The sequence below is a fragment of the Petaurus breviceps genome, unplaced genomic scaffold (assembly GCF_028583685.1).
Source record: "Petaurus breviceps papuanus isolate PSGF00001 unplaced genomic scaffold, PetGlider_PUasm1.0 183, whole genome shotgun sequence".
Taxonomy (NCBI): Eukaryota; Metazoa; Chordata; class Mammalia; order Diprotodontia; family Petauridae; genus Petaurus; species Petaurus breviceps.
Window position 1 is genome coordinate 22,613,660 of NW_027185791.1, and position 14,878 is coordinate 22,628,537.

General features: G+C 38.4%; 1 protein-coding gene across 2 annotated transcripts in view; it reads left to right on the forward strand.

Annotated features, from left to right (window-relative positions):
* LRRC2 (leucine rich repeat containing 2) overlaps nt 1-14,878 on the forward strand; it is a 181,349-nt gene that overhangs the window by 97,217 nt on the left and 69,254 nt on the right. For both annotated transcript variants that reach the window (XM_069087764.1, XM_069087765.1), the window contains exon 4: nt 1,718-1,874. In XM_069087764.1, coding sequence (XP_068943865.1) covers nt 1,718-1,874 — 157 coding nt within the window. The remainder of the gene's footprint in view (nt 1-1,717; nt 1,875-14,878) is intronic.

The window sequence follows — 14,878 nt, forward strand, 5'->3', positions numbered from 1 at the left end:
AGAGAGAGAGAGAGAGAGAGAGAGAGAGAGAGAGAGAGAGCAGTTGGAATAATTCAAGGTTGGAGTATGACATGATATCAGCTTAGAGAAGAAGAGGGTTTAGAGGGAACAAGGGATTCAAGAACATAGAGCAGTTCAGAGTTGAACTGGTTAACTGTAGGGTTCAGATCAAGAAGTGTGAAAAATGAGGTTAGAGCAGGATGATAGATTGGGAGAGTGCTGGGGGGAATAGAGATTGTAGGTTCTTTTGAGAACACATAATAGTTTTAAGGGGGATAAAACTTAGGGAGAGATAGAATGATTGGAGATTATTGATAAAAGTACTTTAAAAATTTTTGCCCATTGAAGTGTAACATTTTGTAAGTGATGATGGGAGCAAGGATGTGACCCTCCTTGTCTGTAACTGAGGTTGAGTGGAGGGGTTAGAATGTTTAAGGGGGCATTGACATGATGTCACCAGTAAAAAGGCAGGAGTTAAAGCAGAGAAGAAGACTGAAAGGTATCAAATTCCTTGTGAAAGCAGGGAAAATGTGCTGCAGGGGGGGCAGTTGAAAATTGCTATTAGGATCTTGAGTGGGTAGTAAGTTTGAATGGAATGAAATATGGAAGATGTGGAATGATGGCAACAAAGAGATATTCTGGAAATGGCATTGGGGAGCACCAAGTATAACAGCACCCCCTCCAGGATCAGTATGTTGGGGAACATGATACAAAGGGCAGTTAGTGGTAGAGAGGTGGCTCAGGTTGCAGTTACATCTGGGAAAAGGCAAATCTCTATGAGTGTGAGTAGATAGAAGAACTCTTACAGGAAGAGGATTGAAATGAGGGTTAATTATGGAACAGGATTACAGAGAGCACAGTAGAAGAGGCTGAAGTGAGACTTGTAATGGATACAGTTGGGTTGAAACAGGATGAAAGAATGGGAAGTAGGGGTTGGGAAAGGATCTCGATTATATTTAGGCAGGTGTTGATTCACCAACAGAGGGAGTAGGAGACGAGGAGGTGCTATTAGTCATTTGGGTTGATTCCCGGGTGCAAACATTAGTGGCCCTCCTTGGTCTCAATGGTCTCCACAATAAAAAGGCTTGTTCTAGGTTACTCAGCTAATTAGGCATCTTCTAGCATCAGAACACAGACCCCTCGACCCTCTAGTATTCTTTCTTTTATAAGTACCTTAAAAAGTCCACCTCTTTCTGCTGTTTGGAGCTATTTTTCACACAGGCCAATAGAGATGTTTATCAAGTGTATAACATTGAGAGAAATGCAGCAAAATTATAGAAACTTCATTAGTAACTTATGAATATAATTAAGGGAAAAGGTATAAAATCATTAAAAGTATTAAATTGCTATAGTATAAGTTAAAGATTTTACAGTATCTGCCTCTCTTCCCCTTACAAAAAATTCTTTCTTAACTTTAGCAAGCAGCTGATTAAAAAAGATAAAAACTATTGTCTCTTCGATGTGTTTTTAAAAGTGGACAAATCTTTGAAACTAAAGTAAATAGCATCTATGATCCTCTCATGCTTTATTTGGCAAATGACTGTGCAGATACAAGTTGAACAGCTAACTCTTTTGGTAACATACTGTTTTATTTGACCATTGTATATATTTTCATGGGCATATGCATATATATATATATATGTATATGTATCATTACTAGTGAGCACCAACTTACACACTCAACAGTCCTGATTCATATAATTTTGTTCCATTTTAGGAACTTCCAGATTCCCTCCGGGAGCAGACCCATCTGAAAGAATGGCACATAGAAAATACCCTGATTCAGACTATTCCTACTTATATTCAGCTCTTTCAGGCGATGAGAATTCTGGATTTGCCAAAAAACCAAATCACACGCCTTCCTGCTGAAATCGGTACGTGCTTGAGTTATGGCAATCCGACCTCTTCTTGGGGGTGAGCAGCCAATTAGGTAATTATATCCAATTTGGGCAGATGCTCTGCAACCTCTTCCTTTAGAGAACAGTTTTCAGAAAGTGGGTAGGCTACTTTTATAGATTTATGTATATCATATTTGGGATGATTTGATTGACTTAAAGCTTTTGTGAACAAAATCATTATCCCTTATTCAGTTCTCCTTAGTTTATAAGAAATAGATGAATACCTGTGGTTCAGAGATTTGATGGCCACACTGATCCTTTCATTAAACTTATCCTCTCTCTATATTATAAACAGATTTATGGACTTGGAATCAGGTAGACCTGGAAACAAATCCCATCTCCAACCCTTAGCTATGTGATGCTGGGCAAGTTTTTTAACCTCTCTGAGCCTTTGTTAGCTCATCTGTAAAATGGGGTTGAAAATACTAATAGCATGTAACTCACCAGGTTGCTGTTAAGCCCAAACAAAATATTGTGCATAGTCAATAGCAGTAAAACAAAACAACAAAAAAAAACATTTACTAAGCACCTACTAGGTTTGAGACATTGTGCTAAGCACTGAGGATGTAAATTTTTAAAAAAACGTTCCTGTCCTCGAAGAGCTTACATTCTAATGGAGAAAAACAAAATACAAAAGGAAACTGAAAAGTAAGGGAGACTCAGAGAGAAGGTACTCATTATGGGGTGTGGTAGAGAAGTCAAAGAAGTCCAAAATGAGTGCTGCTAGAGAATTCAAAAGTTCCAAATGATTTGAATAGGGTGGGAAATGAGATGTCTGAATCATAAATCATGTCGCACATTTTAAAGTGATATGAAACTCCAACTATTAACATTATTTACATACAACTTTTCAGATTACAAATTTTTTTCTTCACAACAATCTTGTTATGTAGATTATATAAACATAAGGGTTTTTTTTTTTACAAGTTGGGAAATAGGTTAAATTTTTCCTCATGCAAGTTTGTACAGCTTGTAAATACAACAGCTGTGAATGGATCCTGAGCCTCCCAATTCTGACACCATTGCTGTTTCAATGATAATAAAGTTACCATTACCTGTGATAGTCATAGTACTAATACCCATTATAAAGTTGTAGCCACCAAATCTTATGTCTGAGGGCGCCATTTTAACTTATGCAGATTTATGAGATTGGATTCTGGAGGTCAGAGTTCTGGTGCCCATGTTGTCATTGTCTTTATCGACTGTGGACTCTCTTAGACTTATACTTTTCCATGCTAAGATCTCTCTTAGCCTCCAGAGTAGGGTGCAACCAATAGGAAATGCCAGAACCACAGCCACTCTGGTGTGATTTTTAGGGACTACAATTTTTCACCGAAGTATAGAGAGTGAAAAGTCTTATTGCAGGGGAGTTTGGTCAACATGATGAGGTTTAGGGGATATAGCTTTTGTTTAGAGCTTTGATTTTGTTTGAGGAACTACCATTCTGACTCTTAAATTGGTGTAAACATCCCCAGAAAATAACTTTCTTATTTTCCCATGCACTGAATTTTTTTTTAGTGAAAGGGACTTTGACTTTCATATCAAGAATTTCCTTGATGGGCACAAACAACCCCATGGAATTGGTCTTAGTATTTGGGATGATTAGATCAACTTAAGCTTTTGTAAACAAAACCTATTCTTTGACACAGGTATATAAAAGAGCACAAATACATCTGTCAAATTCATTGTGTGTGGTGTGAATTCTTGAACTTCATTCTTCTATAAGAATATGAAGAGTTCCTAGATTAAAGGTTAGGTGCATGATCCTAGAACTGGAGAGGGAAAGGACTGAGTGAAGATGCAAAGGAGTAAAACCTGGATTTTGCCCTCTGATCCTCATATGAGTTATTTTGATTGTACTTGTCCAGTGCAGAAGAGTTGTCTTTATAGTTTCCTTTCTGGAGTCTGAAAATAAATACAAAGTCTTAGCATAGTATTATTTTTTAATTAAAATATTTTATATATTTAATTTATTAATTACATTAAATTTAAATATTTATTTATTTAATGAGACAGAATCTTCTTTTTCACTTTCCCACCCATGCCTCCCTTTAATTGACAAAAGAAAACAAAAACCCCATTACAAATATATGTAGATCATCAAAATAAATTTCCGAATTTTTTTTGCTCATCTTTCCTTTTGAGTCTTTCACTTTATTTCATGAAGTAAGCAACATATTTTGTCAGTTATTTGGAATCATGGTTGGTCATTGCTGATAAGAGATCAGTACAACAGTATTCCATCACATTTATGTATAAATACTTGTTTATCTGTCCCCTAATTTGCGGCTACCCCCTTAGATTCCCATTCTTTCTTAGTGTAGTTTTATAAGATTGGGGGCCATAAAGGTATGTGGGCTGAAGGTAGAAAGGAGAAGAGAAATATACAGATCTCTTTGTAGACTGTGTTTGCTTTTTCAAATATAGAAACACTAAACATCTGAAAGTTTAATGTGGTGATGAGTTATTTGGCCATGGTCAAGAACAGATAAATTTAATTCAACACTTCCTTTTTTTCCTTTTACTGTTATTTTCCTTCTTTTTTAAAGACAGTATTTTATTTCCCCCCCAGTTACATATTGAGGAAATTTTTAGCATTTATTTTTACAAGATTTTGAATTCCAACTTTTTCTCCCTCTCTCTTCTTTCTTCTTCTGAAAATGGTAGGCAGCTTGCTATAGTTTATGTATTTACTATTATGTACGTTTCCATATTAGTCACAGTTTGACATACAAGGCAGTGTGCTAGGTTCCTTCTATGTAAAGAGGGGAAAAAGTTCTTGCTCTTAAGAAACTTATGTTTTACCTAAAATCAACATGCATTCCCTGTCATTTCTATAGTAATAATGGCAGAAAGTAGGGAGTTAGAAAGTTCCAAAAACTACTTAGTTGTTAAAATGTTTGAAAAGATTACTTAAATGTCAATTCTTATAATACTATTTTTTCCATAATGGTCAATGAATATGTACATTGTTGGAGGAATCACATATACATTGCTATTTCTCCTAATAACTTTTCAATTTGATATTAATTTAATTCAATTTAGTAACCTTTTCATTTGTTACTGTAAACTATTCCCTCCCCCATCTTTTAATTCTCCTTTGAGAATTTTAAACTTAGCTTTTTCTGTGCTTCTTGGATAGGACCCCATTTTCTCTCTTTTTTAAAAAAAAAGTCTTTATTGATGTCTTCTGTTTTACATCATCATAATTTTCTCCAGGATTCCTCCCTTGCCTCTCCCAGAGAGTCATCTCATGCAGCAAATAGTATTCTTTAAAGACAAAAAAAGAAGGAAAAAAATCAGTACAATTGATCAGTATGGTGAAAAGACTAAAAACAGAGTTGAACCTTAATCTCATAGAGGAGAGTGCTTTTGAATCACTTAAGAGACAGACATGCTTTTATCAGGCAACAGAAGAGAGGTGGGTCAGATGGAGCACTTGCGGTCTTCCTGAAGAGGACATCACTGAGCCAAATTTCTGGTGAACCAAACACTTGGTGCCTGGGGTATCGCGGTCCTTTTGTATACCCATGACACCAAAAGACGTAAGCCACAATTTCTTCCCCTTCTTTTGACTGTTGATGGAGTGGAAGATAGTTGCTGTTGGGGTGAGATGTTCAAGGCAGATGTAACTAACTGGGAGGGCAGTGCAGGTGTAGCAAGTCACTCACTTTGAGAATGAGAAATTCTTGGCCTGGTGTCCGAGGACCCCTAAGTTAGGGTTAGGGTTAGGGTTAGGGTTAATACTAAATGCTTAACAAAGCTCTCTGAAATCTGCCTTAGTCATGCTTCCTCCATCACTTCCTCACTTCCAGATAATCAACAGAACAAGAAATCAAACCTAGGTTTGAAATGTTTGCTAATTCAAGGTGTAAATACTGAGACTAAAACAAATTACAGCCGGCTTTCTCTGGCCAGTTTGAGTTGTCTCTCACATACCCTTAGGCTTAAGGGGTTTGGGGGGAAATTTCAAGGAGTCTGTGAATTTAGTTATATATTGTTGTTCAGTTGTGTCCGACCTCAGTTTGGGTTTTCTTGGCAAAGATACTGGAGTGGTTTGGCATTTTCTTCTCCAGCTCATTTTACAGATGAGGAACTGAGGCAAACAGGGTTCAGTGACCTGTCCAGGGTCACATGACTACTAAGTGTCTGAGGTTAGATTTTAACTCAGGAAGATGAGCTTTCCTGATTCCAGACCTAGCAGTGATATGTTGTGTCGTCTAGCTGCCTCCTCATGTGTGTGTGTGTATACTACATATGCATATTATATATACATATATGCATTTACTCACATATATGTCACAAACACATGTATATATGTGTAAAAATATATATACATAGATAACTGTTTTATAATTCTATCTTTTTATTTTATCCATTTAAAAACATTATTCTGAAAAAGTCTTTACCAGACTGCCAAGGAATCTATGATACAAAATAGGTTAAGAAATCCTGGTTTCAGTCTATGTTGAGAAAAGAGAGCACCTGACAGACAGGTAAGTCTCTGAATGTGCTGCCAGATAGGAATTTACCTCTTTGGATTCCCTATAGTTCTTTCCCTGGTCATTTTGGAAAAGAAATGAAAAGAACTATTTTTAGGGATCAAAGCTTCAAATGAAATTTTACTTTTACATAGAAATCATTCTTCCATTGAATTCACATACTCAGTGGTTTTCTCTCCCCCACCTCGATAACACAGAACAAAGCAAACAAATGAGCAGCCACAGCAGTGGGATACATTATTTTCCCTGCAATCCTTCAGGCTTATGTACTACAAGTAAGACATTCTTTAATGAGCTCACCCTTCTTGCTGTCCAAGCCAATGTTCAAATTGAGGTTTAAAAAGCAAACTCCATTTCCTAGAGGAAATCAACCTGAAGGGAATGTTTACCAGATCATCTTATCTGTGTGTCTGTGTACCCTCATATATGTACAGTCTATTCCCCTTTAATAGCTTTGGATCAAGCAAAGATGACCATTGGAGCTGAACGCCCCTGGTTTCACAAAGCTACATTAATTTTCAAATAGTAGTAGAGATAATAGGGTCCCATTGTGCCTGCTGCTCAATGTGAATCTCTTGCTTGTAAAAAGGCCTGAAGTCTGGAATGTATTTCAGCTGACAGTCTGTGCTGGAATGCCTCTAGACTGGTGGGGAAGTGGGTATGTGCTGTCCAGATTGAGAGATGGGCAGACAGAGCTGAATGTGGGGAACCTGACTTTGTTGTACTCAGTCCCCAGCTAAGTACAGCCAAGCAGGACTATTAGTCCTTTCCATTTGTAAATTTTGAAACCGAAGACTTTTCCTTCTGTTTCCTTCCAAAAGATACTTAGGTTTGAGTACTTCTCATTCTCTTTCCATCTGACTTCCCACTTTGCATAGAAGAGAATGTATTTCTGTAATAATCTAGTTGGTATAATTTAATACAAAACAGTGAAAGAGATTTTTTTTCATAGCATTGAAAAATATCCCATTTCTTTTATTCACTATTTCTGTGACCTTAGACAATTCACTTAAATTCTTTAGGTTTCAGTTTCCTCATCTATCAAATGAGGGGGCTGGGTTAGATGATCTCCAAGGCCTCTGCCAGCTTCAGATCCTGCAATCCTATATGTGGCTTGCATTATTTATACAAAAACAACTTTGAAAGATGGTCAGGCAATATCACTGATGGGCTTCATTCACAGAAAAGTTGACTAGTCTAACCTCTTCACCCTATAAGGTATGAGCAGAGATGAATGAAATTAAAAGCCTGACCAAAGCATTCATTGACATCTTCAGGGTAATTATTTTACCTTTGCCAATTGTCTTAACTTTCTCTGTTGTTGCTTTTTAAATTAAAAAAAATAATTTTAGAAGCAGGTGAGGAAATGAGGTAGTGATGGTGGTACAATTCACATTAGTTCCACTTTAGTCATTGGTGCATTGCTTCTCTCCTCTAGGGGCATCCCCTTTGGCAAGGATCAACTACTCTTTAATATTCTTCTTTGTTGGAAAACATATCTTCCCTGAGCCATAATTACATTTGATTCAAGCTATCCTGACAGAATCATCATTGCCCCATGTCAGCCATATTTGTCTGGTAAAATTTTTACTTGAGATAATGGGTTTAAGCCAAGGAAGAAGTCTACACCCACTTATCGGTTGATTAAGGCTGCTTACCAGCAGGTTTTTCAGCAGGATCTTATTTTCTTTGTCTAAAGCTACCCCAAATATCCAGAGATGTTGTGAGGCTCAAATGAGATGATGAATATAAAAGCACTTTGCAAACGTAAAATCGATATATAAATGTCAGTCATTTATTATTGTTGTTGTTATTATGATCAACCTGGCTATTACTAGGCCCATAGTCAGGTGACGATTTCATTGACCTTTAGTTCCTATTACATACTTGCTGAACTCAAACAATGTTTATGGAGGGAAACAGGGGTCTGCTGGAAAATGACAACTAGACTCTCCAGAAAGAAAGGAACACAATGTCTGCACACACACTGTTAAGCTTAATCTTCATGGTTAATGTGTTATTAAGTCTAGATAATCAATAAAACAACAAATCAAACCATGCTTTATGGAGCCTCTAGTTTGTGAAGTGCAAATGTTCACAGTGATAATTTAATAATTGGCTCTTGCAAGTTAGGGCACCCCTGGGTATATCACAGTTAAAAATTTGCTTTAGACAAAAGGTGGCAGAACATTTAGTTAGGTGACAGGGGAAATGTTGTTTAGTGTTACAGCTCACTTTAGAATCTGGGTTGTCAGGGATGGTTCTCTGACCTTATTAAATCAAATTGGCAATTTGCTGTCCAAGGCAAAGTAACAGAGTAACAGGTTACCTGAATGTGCAGGATTTTGTACAGTTTTTGTTAGTACGAATCAGCAAATGTAATGACCCTAAAATAATCAGCCTTTGTCATCACAGTATCAGAAAGTAAAGAAAAACATTATGGGATATACTAACCAGAGTCCTTTCACAGGAATTCATTCAAATGAAGACACACCTTGAATTTTTTTTTTAAAGTCAGAGTATAAAGTTACATGTCAATCAGATTATAGATTTATAGGCCATTTTACCTCATCACCATTTGTCTTGGAATGGGAGTCTTAAGTGAAACAGAGTGAAGTTGCAAGCACCCAAAGGTAGTGATTTCAGAGAAGAAAAAGGGTAGATCCCCATGAATGAAGGCTTCTTAAATCAGAAAACAGAGACGCTGTGACAGCAAAATGTTTCTGGTCATAGACACTTATAATGGTCAGGTCCTCAAGACTGCAACAGATGAGGCAGCAATAAAGAACTCTGGATCTTTTGCTAACCAAGAACGCAGCAGTAGCCAGAATGTTTTCTGTGCTTCTTGGATAGGACCCCATTTTCTCTTTTTCAAAAAAATAGTCTTTATTGATAACTACCGTTTGTGTCATAATTTTCTCCAGAATTCCTCCCTTGCCTCTCTCAGAGAGTCATCTCATGTAACAAATAGTATTTTTTAAAGACAAAGAAAATAAAAAGGGGAAAAAATCAGTACAACTAATCAATACACTGAAAAGGCTAAAAACAGAGTTGAGACTATCCCCACAGAGGAGGGAGCTTGGAGCTCTGAGGAGGAAGCAGCTTCTTGACCTCCCGGGAATGACATAATAGAGTCACAGGAAATGTCAGTGGAGGGAAAGATCACTAAGTAAGAGTCAGAGGAAGGTCGAATCGGCGTAGGAACTGGGGATTTGTTGCTTATGGTGACTGAAGCGATTATCTGTCAACATAATGTCAACAGAAGGGCCATCCCTTGTACAGCTGTCCTTTCCCTCTCCTTCTCTTTACCTCCTGGTGAGGTTTGCGGTGGTGGTGGGGGTGGGGGGAGGTTCTCCTCCATCTCATATTTTATTTTTTTTTCTCATGGAAACCTCACTTCCATTTCCTTATGGAACACGTCATTGTCCTTAACAACTGGAGTAGAGAGAGGTTTTCCTTGGGTCCAATAATTACTGCACAGTAACTGGAGTTCAATTATTGAAAAGTTCCAATTACCCCGCCCCCACCATCCAGCCAGCTCAAATGCAAAGACAAGCAATGACAGAAACAACAAACAAAACAACAAAACAAAAACTCAACAGCAATTGAAAGCCAACATATGTCACTGTTCTCTTTAGGTCTGTGTGATGTCTGTGTTAAGTCACTTTAGATTGTAAGTTACGAAATCGTTAGTCAGGATTTAGAGTTGAAAAGAATCTTACAGAGCATCAAGTCACCTCCAACCCATATTGCAGATGAGGAAACTGAGGCCCAATTTGGTAAAGTGATCTCCTCGGGTCACACATGCATTAACAGAATCGGTGTGAAAACCTGGGTTCTCTGACTCTAAATCTAGGACTCTTTGCACCACAATCTACTCCCTACGCAGAGCATAGAAGCAGCTGTTGTCACATAGGATCATAGATTTAGATCTGAATGGCACTGGGAAACTCAATCGAATTCTGTCCATCTTATTTTCCTCATCTGCAAAATGAGCAAAGTAGTAACCCTTACCTCACAGCACTGTGAGAATAGAATGAGCTAGGATTTGCAAAGTGCCTTGCAAATTTTTAAGTGCTATATAAATGCTGTGTGCTATTATTACTACTTGTAATAATCTAATCCAACCAAGTTCATTTTTAAAGGTAAGGCAACTAAGGTCCAAATAGGAAAGTGACTTGCCCAAGGTGACATACTTATGGAGCAGAACTGAAACTGTCAGATTCAACACCCTTCAACAAGATCATGTTCCTTTAGTCTCCTGGGTTCAGGTTGATCTAGCACCTACTTCAAATGATTATTCTTAATTATTAATTTGTTTTTAGCAATTCTTATTAGCTTAAAATAACACTTAAGATTTACCTTTTGTATTAGCCTTATGAAGTTGGCTAAAATAATATCTGTAGTTTAGAAGAAATGGGACAGAGGAAAAACTTGTTCAGGAAAATTTGGTCATAGTCACATGACAAATGAGTTACAAAAATACTTCACATTTATATAATAGTCTTTTAATTTTTAATGCACTTTTACATCTATTATTTTATTTTGTCCCTTGAAGTAAGTAGGGCAAATATTATTATCTTCATTTTTTTGACTAAAGAAATTGAGACAGCAAGAGAGTAATCCACTTAGCCAAAATCCTACAGTTACTTAACAGTTGGACCAGGACCAGAATTCAGGGCCCATCATTCTCTGCCTGATGATCTTTCTGCCAAGTCATATTACCAAGTCTTAGGATGGCAAGCCCTTCCTTCTGTGCATGACTTGGTCACTGCTCAGTCTCTTATCTCAAAGTCATATAATCCCAAGTACTTGGAAGGCAAAAGTTTTAGGATAATCATTCCAGAGAGTTTATTGGTCACAAAGGACCTGTTCATGATGGTCTTTGAGCACTTACCTAAAAGAAGAATTCCATCTTTTTGCCATCCTCTTTGCTGGCTCCTTTTGGGCCTTCCTTAGCACTGGTCCTTTTCTGGCTGGGCTGCTGCTGAATCCTCCTGGCAGGTCTTAATCCTCTACGCTTTGGAACTTGCTCCTGGAGCCTATGCTAGCATTTGCAGAGTGTGTCAAAGGCCTCTATAACTGGTCATCCTAAACCATGCTTCACCCCATTCCATCCATCTCTGGCCACCCACTTAGCTGCCAGGCAAGAACCATTCTCACATCCACCCACACAGTTTATTTAATGGGAAACATCCTTTGAATTTAGATGTCATGTTATTTAGAGAATATGGAATTGAAAAGAGAAATTTCAGTTTAGTGTGGACAGAAGTATGACATCAAGGGGCTGAGATGTGCAGAAGGATAAGGAAGTAACATTTGCAATGATAGATGATGTTTTTTTTTCCTAAAAATTTGCTTGTAAAGAATGAAGAGATATGGGTCTATAAATTGAGTGACAGAAGGATCAGGTGATTTTTTTTAAGGATGATTGATACCCGAACCTCTTTGTTTATAGCATGCTCAAGTCAAATCAACAAACATTTATTATGTGTGTTATGTGTCAATCACTTGCTAAGCACTGGGGGAAAGTCCCTGCTCTTAGGAAAGAAACATGCATTTGTTAAGCACTTACTGTGTGCTCCAAACTGTGTTAATGGGGGAGATAATATGCAGACAAATATCTGTAAAAAAGGTAAATATGGGATAAATGGAGGGTAGTCTCAGAGGCAAGGTGCTAGCATTAAGGGGGATCAGAAAAGAATCGCACACAGTGGGATTTTAGCTGGGACCAAAAGAAAGTCAGGGAGGCCAAGGATGGACATGAGAAGAGATAGAATTCCAGGTACAGGGGACAGACAATGAAAATTCCAGATTTAGAAGATGACTTGTCTTGTGAAAGAAAGAGTAAGTTGGCCAATGTCACTGAGTTAAAGAGCATGTGCAAAGGAGTAAGGTTTAAGACAACCAGAAAACTAGACAGGGGCCAGGTCATACCAAGGTCTTTAAAGGGCAGACAGAGGATTTGATATTTAATCCTAGAGGGAGGGATGGAATGACATGACCAGAGATGTACTTGAGGAAGATCAGGGATAGAACAGGCTGATAAGCCAGAAAATAAAAGTCAGAGGAGAGACTTGTCATTGAAATAGCAAGCTACCTGAATAGAGACAAGGGTTCTGGCTGAGCTTTTGATATGGAGATATTTGATATAGAAAATAGATTGAGCCATTGAGACATGTTGATGGTGCAGTGGAGAGAACATTAAACCTGGAGTCAGGAAGCGCCTGAGCTAATCTTGCCTCACACAGTTAGGAGCTTTGGGATTTCGTGCAGGTCATGCGGCCTCCATTTGCTGCCATTTTCTCAACAGCACTTACTTCACTCAGTTGTGACAATCAGCTGAGGTGACGTGTAAACACTTGGTGAACTTCTCCATTTTCAGTTGCAGGGTTTGAAGATGGAAGCATGGCATGATGGGATCAGAAAGGGCATCTTCAGAGTTCAAAGTGCTGAAGGTGTTCATGGAATTCAGGAAGGTTATGATGTCTGAGGGTACAGAAATGTGTATGTTGGTGCTTCCAAGTATTAGAGCAGAGATCCAGCTGGGGAGACAGACTGTGTGTCAGATTTTAAGCCACTTGGAAAAGGGAGGGAATGCTCTGGGGGAAGGAAGATCATATTAAGAAAGACTGGAGAAGATGGCATATTAGTGTGCAGTGGCCTTCAAAGGAGAAGAGGTCCAAAGTCATCATTAGAGAAGAACGTTAAGTCCCCCTCCCAAATAAATAAAGCTTATCTCCTATAAGGATTGTGAGAAAGGGAAAAAATAGCCCCTGTGTAATGATATTTAATTGCAACAGTTGTGGAAAGAACAGGAAAAATATTACTGAGAAGAGTGGATAAAATGGCCTGTGTAAACAATTCAAAAGAGAATTGGTTGTGTGAGATTCCTAGAATAAATACTTTCTACTCCTATCACTGAGTGGACAGAAGCTAAAAAATACTTTATTTTCAGCCCTCCCTATTATAACATGTATTTATGCCGAGATATAAAAGTGACATAAGCTCCTGATTAGACCAAATGCCTCCATAGATCGTGCGACATTATTCTTGTAATAGATACAAATATCTCGATGTGTTAGAAAACCTGAGAATGGAATGAAATATGCACACGATCTGAGCCAAACCTTGACTTTCCATGTTTCAGCTAAATGAAGCTTTCCATAGAACACAGATTTACAGAGTCTGCATCTAGAGAACTCAGTTAATCTGATCCTACCCAATCACATCCATAGTCTCAAATTGGCAATTTATATTGCCCTCTGTCCAAAGGCAAGCACTTCTTCCTTGTTTTACATAAACCTGTTTCTCCACATTTCTACTAAATGCCTAGCAGATTGAAGAAGGGAGTGTGTGGTTCAGCTGGGTGTAACAGTGGCCTGTCTGGGACAAAAGAAGAAGTGACATGGACTTGACTTATAGCACTCTCACTAATGTCCCAAGTTCCATTAATCATCTTTTAATAGAGGAAACCAAGAGAAGGTTCTTCTTAGAAGCTGCCTGGTTTCTTACATATGTGTGTATATGTATGAGTATGTGTATGTGTCCTTGTAGCAGAAAGCACCCCAGCATCCTCAGGGTGGCTGCCAACACAGGTTCTTGGATCTGCTTTGTTAAAGGAAAGCAACTCAAAATGGGTTAACAAACTTACTAATCAGTCAAATATGTATCGTTTACCTAGTTCAGGGGGAAAAGGTCAGCACCCCGAACTTCAGAATATACAGACAGAATTATCAAGACAGAAACACATCAAGTAGACAGATTTCCAAACTGTCCAACCATTACATCCATACCAAATCAACATCTGGGTTTCAATATCTGGGTTTTTTCAAAGCCGAGGGGGGGCTCTCAACAACGGCTTCCCAGAATCCAGATGAAATCACAGAACACTTCTCAAAGTGAGCCCCAAACAAAGCCTCACATCAGGGCTTATATAGCCTTCTCCTGGCTCAGAGAATGTGACAACCTTTTGGACCCACTGGCCAATCAAAAAGTATCTACTGAAAAACAAGCCTCCCACCCCAGGCTCCAGGTGCCCGTTAGCCTAGGGGAAGGGGAGATATTTAAATTTACATTCCCATTACAGTCCTCAAGGAGCTTATAATCAAATGGGAGAAGACAACACCAAAGGAAGCTGAAAGTGGTGGTAGTGGGGTCTGGGAAACACGGCCGAGTACCAAGTACAGGTGGGTGTATTGCTCTGTGAGTCCCAACCACACAGGATTGCTGAACAATGGGGGCTGTTGAAGGTTAGATCCTAGTTCTCTATAAAGGAGAGCTCTGGCAGGAGTGGAGTGCTCCCTCCTCCAGACCTGAAGCACAGAGGAGAGAAAGCTGAGGGAATCAAGAAATTGGTGAGTGTTTCAAAATGACTGAACAGGCATGATGATGATGAGGTTTCAGATAATTTTGATATGCTTTAATTTCATGACAGCAACAGCCATAGGTTGTGCTTCTACGGATACTAGGCTAACT